The sequence below is a fragment of the Drosophila obscura genome, unplaced genomic scaffold (genome assembly GCF_018151105.1).
Source record: "Drosophila obscura isolate BZ-5 IFL unplaced genomic scaffold, ASM1815110v1 contig_97, whole genome shotgun sequence".
Lineage (NCBI taxonomy): Eukaryota > Metazoa > Arthropoda > Insecta > Diptera > Drosophilidae > Drosophila > Drosophila obscura.
The window spans coordinates 1,738,167-1,743,350 of NW_024542891.1; the positions used below are offsets into that span (position 1 = coordinate 1,738,167).

At 43.2% G+C, this 5,184-nt stretch overlaps 1 protein-coding gene across 1 annotated transcript; it reads left to right on the forward strand.

The window, feature by feature from the left end:
• The first annotated feature begins 242 nt into the window (after positions 1–242).
• LOC111081212 (bax inhibitor 1-like) lies at positions 243–1,264 on the forward strand. The gene has a single exon (XM_022377203.2). The coding sequence runs from the start codon at positions 347–349 to the stop codon at positions 1,079–1,081; it is 735 nt and encodes a 244-aa protein (XP_022232895.2). The 5' UTR covers positions 243–346; the 3' UTR covers positions 1,082–1,264.
• Positions 1,265–5,184: the final 3,920 nt, after the last annotated feature.

Below are 5,184 nucleotides of genomic sequence, written 5' to 3' on the forward strand. Positions count from 1 at the left end.
ACTGCTTGTCTGCTGTTGATCAGCTGCTCCGTCGCGACATCTCGGACATACACATATATCTGTTATGTTGGAACTGATTTGCTTAATTATCCCACAAAGCAGTGAAAGATAACATCAGGATCTCTGGAGAGTCCTGCATTGGCTAGCCTACTTCGCTCAGGAGAAGGTGGAGGGGCAGGTTCCCAAATGTTGTGTTATTTAAAACCGAAAATAAGTAGGCACATCAAAACATATATCCAATCAGTTATAAAGCAGTATCTCTGTTAACATTTTACAGTCAGTCATCATTTTGAAATATGAATTAGAACTCCAAATTTCTGTTTTAACTCCCAAAATTTGACGAAAAATGTCCGCCGCAGTAGCACAGAAAATTACCGATTGCCTACAGACCTGCATTAAGGGCCTCAACGATCGCTATGAGCCACATGTGCGCACGCACCTGTCCAAGGTGTACATGATCATGGGAAGTGCCATAGCCGTGACAGCTGGGGGAGCCGTGTTTCAAATGGATGACGTTCTGGATTTCGGTATGTTGGCTGCTGTGGCAACATTGCTGTTGGTTGTGGCGCTGCATTTCTACAAAGATGACGGCAAGAACTACAAAATTCGCTTGGCCATGCTTTATGCCTTTGGATTCTTCTCTGGCCAGTCGCTGGGGCCGCTGCTGGGATATGTGGGCAGCATCGATCCGCCCATCATTGTCACGGCCCTACTTGTTACCTCTGTGACCTTTCTGACCCTCTCCCTGACCGCACTGCTGTCCGAGCAAGGCAAGTACCTGTATATCGGCGGTACGCTGGTGAGCGTTATCAACACCATGGCCGTACTGAGTATCATGAATATGATATTCAAGTCATATGTGGTGCAAATGATGCAACTCTATGTGGGCGTTCTCGTTGTGGCCGCTTTCTTGGTCTATGATACTCAGGATATTGTGGAGAAGTGCCGCAACGGAAACCACGATGTCGTGCAGCACGCCATGGATCTGTTCTTTGACATATTGAGCATGTTCCGTCGTTTGGTGCTCATCATGAAGAAAAAGGAGAACGAGGCACTGAACTGTCGCCGCAGGACTCACTGAGTCCGGTAGCAGAAAAAAAACAAAAACAATCAATAAAAACAATAGCTTAATCAAAAGGATGTCAACGATGCAAAACATAAAACTAATTAGGTTACAAAATTTTCAATTTTACAGAACTTCGAAATTTCGTCTATTTTCACTTTAAAATGACAATATCAAAGGTTATCGCAATAAATAAATTAACAAACAGATTTTTTATAATTAATGTAAGTGATTATCTAATTGAATGTTTATTTATTATATGAAAGCAAGGCAGACTGGCCCAAGTATAAGAATAATTATCTCAAATATGTTATGGCGGACTGCTGGCTGCCTCTCTGCTGTTACGGCTTCGCTGCTGTTACTGCTTAGCTTCTCTCGTGCTGTTGCTACTTCTGTTACTGCTGTTCCTCTTCTTATCTGCTGTTACTGCTTCGCTGCTGCTACTGCTTTTCTGCTATTGATCTGCTGATCCGTCGCCTTTCTTACATTAATAAATTATAAAAATCAGATTATTATGTCATATGTACTATGTACCTATGTAGATGTAGCAAAAGTATGTTTCAGAAGAAAGTCCAACCAATAATTGCTCTATTTGCCGTTCAGTGGAGTTGGGGAGGGCTTGATGCATGGCCTTACATATTCATTTCTATCCATCTGCTTCTAACTTTGGCAACATTCATGTTGTTTGTACCATGTCGTCGCAACTGCAGCACAGTTTTTGGAAAGAATGCAAAAATGGTTGTGCACGAGGGATGCACTGTCTTTCCACTCGTTCCTCCCCTATTCCCCCCATATCTTGGCAACAAATAAAATTCGTTTTCTATGCGCGTTTTTCTTCAAGTTTTTGTCATGATTTCACGCTTTATGGCCGGCATTTGGGGGCTTGACGTGCCAAGGCCTTCGACTGGAACTTCCGCAGCTTCCCCTCATGCTTACATTTTATACTGATGCTGGCAACAACAAGTTTTCGCTGCTTCTCGCACGCTCCTTTACACCTCCATTCCATTCCCTTACCCAATGGTTGTCATGCATCGGCGTTTGCCCATAACGCAATTTCAATACATTGAGCAGTGGACAGCTGGACAGTGGCAGCACACTCCCAACAAGTAAGAAAACATCAGTCTATGTACATTCCGAAGATCCGATACCCTGCAGACTTGGGACGAACAATGACCTCAATCATACACAGAAGAGGATGCCCATAGGCACCATAGAGTGCAACTCTCTCCTCTTTTCTGGACTTTGGTCATTGATTAACTTATTTTCAATCGAAACAGTTGAATTGAATACAATTGAATATAACCAAAGGAACCTTCACTGCGCAAATGGATAGCAAACAGCCGGATCTCAGAGCTGGTGCACGGATGGGTCGAAATTGGACAATAAAGATACAGGGGCTTTCATTGTAGGACCACCATTCAGCCAAGTCAATGCCATCCACAACCTTCTGCCCGACTGACAGGCATTCGTTTGGGCCATTAATCGGTCTCGAATGTTTCTCGAGCCACAACAAATTGAAACTAGTAGAGATGTAAATATGTACGCCTGTGGACTCTATGTGAAGTCTGCCTGGTACTCTATGGAAGGTTGTCTCAACAATTGGAGGGGGGGTAATGTGATAATCTCGGAAGCAAGCAGTGGAATGCAGAGCAGGCTCTTCCATATTCAAAAATGCTTCCCTTGGGCATTTGTAACATTCGTCATCACGAGTACATCATACCCAACGAGTGCCGGGTGCCAAGTGGCAGAACAAGAGCCGTGGGCGTCGGCTTGTTATGCAGGGCTTATGGCCACTTTTTGGCCACTTGGCTACTGCGTACCAACAGAATTTTACCTTAGATTCCACTACCTCACCCCCTGCTTGACAGCTTCTGCCGAGCAGCTGCTTGGCTTTTCAATTTTCCCTTCCCCAGACCAAAGCACAATATGGCAAAAGTTATGTGCCTCAAAATTTTCAACGCCCTCGAACACCCAACTTACGGGTTGTCAGGCCAGGCCGCCTTCCATGCTCCTTCCATACTGCTCCGTCATTTGTTGGGATTCACTTTCCATCCCATAGAAGGTGCAAACAATATTCGTAAATGTGTTGAAATGTTTAACTAAAATGAATTTGCCAAAAATCGAGGCAATAGTTTTTGCCATCTTTGCTCTTTGATTTACTTGACTACTCCGCGTTCCGGCCAACCATTCCGGCAGGGTCCAAAATTTCATTGGGATGTGCCCCAGGGCCACAGCAAACACGAAAGTCTCCATGTTCATGCTGAATTTGTGGGTAGGATATGGGCTGATGCTAGCGCAAAAGGATATCGATTACACGGAAAGGTTTTGGAAATAATAAGGATTCGAGCTTCCTTATAGTCTTTTCACACTGGGCGCGTTTCCTATCGAAATCGAAATAGACGCAATGAAGCAGAAAAGGCGTTCACATTGGCAGACGTGCGTCTTGAATTTTGATTTGGATGCTTGATGATGTAAGGACCTATCTCAGGCTGGGATATGCATCAGCCTGTCCAGGGTCCTGAATTACAAGATAATTTATAATTCACGATGACTTTATTGGGAAAACAGGGACTTTGCTAGCAACTGAAATAAAATGGATAGCGAAATCACAACACTTTTGGTTCCTTGAATTTTAGTGGGTGTCTTTATTTTTCGTCTTATTTTGCTATCGGGTTATGTTGACCGACTGACCGCGACGTGTATGGTAATTCTTGATGAGCGGCTGAATCGTGCTGTTGCTGATGGACTCCCGATTGACTGCCACGTCTCCAAGCCAGAGAGTGTCTTTTATGGATCGGCCGGCCATCGATTTTTCCACCAATGTCTTACAGATATCTTATTTCTATTTCGGAATGTTGGAGGCTTCTTACGTAAATATATATTGTCGAGTGGGTTGCCCGGTAGCAGAGGGTTACCTAACGTAATCGCCTCCCAACAAGTGTCCAATGTCCCAGGTAAGGTGATCGATGTGCACCGGAACCGTGGGAAAGGAATTTCGTTGGAGCTTTGTGAATGTATTTTGGAGGAATATTTATTTATTTAATCTTATTTTAGGTACTTATTGTGTAAGCCCAGGTGCCGGTCTCCTGTCTTTTGGCATGTGCTGAGTTTTTGTTTTTGCTGGGTGTTGATCTCTTCACCTGGGAGTAGCGTTGGTTCCATCGACTGCCAGGCTAACAGAAATCCCATTTTTCTTATTTTCTTCCTCCACTTTCACCCCCTCAAATGGCAGAAAACGGTAAAATTCAAATCTGAGATACCAGGCGAACAGAAATCAGCAGAAGGTCGCTGCTTTTTCTAAATTCTCGTTTTTCTCTGTTTCTCTTTGTATTTCGTTGCTCTCTTTTTCCGCTCTAATTTTTCTCATTTTCTTCCTCCACTTTCCACCGCTCCAACGGCAGAAAACGGTTAAATTCAAATCTGAGATACCAGGCGAACAGAAATCAGCAGAAGGTCGCTGCTTTTTCTAAATTCTCGTTTTTTCTTGTTTCTCTTTGCATTTCGTTGCTCACTTTTTCCGCTCTAATTTTTCTCATTTTCTTCCTCCACTTTCCACCGCTCCAACGGCAGAAAACGGTTAAATTCAAATCTGAGATACCAGGCGAACAGAAATCAGCAGAAGGTCGCTGCTTTTTCTAAATTCTCGTTTTTTCTTGTTTCTCTTTGCATTTCGTTGCTCACTTTTTCCGCTCTAATTTTTCTCATTTTTTTCCTCCACTTTCAACCGCTCCAACGGCAGAAAACGTTAAATTCAAATCTGAGATACCAGGCGAACAGAAATCAGCAGAAGGTCGCTGCTTTTTCTAAATTCTCGTTTTTCTTGTTTCTCTTTGTGTTTCGTTGCTCTCTTTTTCCGCTCTAATTTTTCTCATTTTCTTCCTCCACTTTCCACCGCTCCAACGGCAGAAAACGGTTAAATTCAAATCTGAGATACCAGGCGAACAGAAATCAGCAGAAGATCGCTGCTTTTTTCAATTCCCTTTTTTCGTGTTTCTTTATGTATTTCGTTGTTCTTTTTTTCCGCTCTATTTTTTCTCATTTTCTTCTTCCACTTTCCACCGCTCAAATGGCAGAAAACGCTTAAATTAAAATCTAAGATACCAGGCAAACAAAAATCAGCA

Coding starts and splice junctions, on each gene's coding strand:
- LOC111081212 (XM_022377203.2), top strand. CDS start 347: ATGTCCGCCGCAGTAGCACAGAAAATTACCGATTGCCTACAGACCTGC.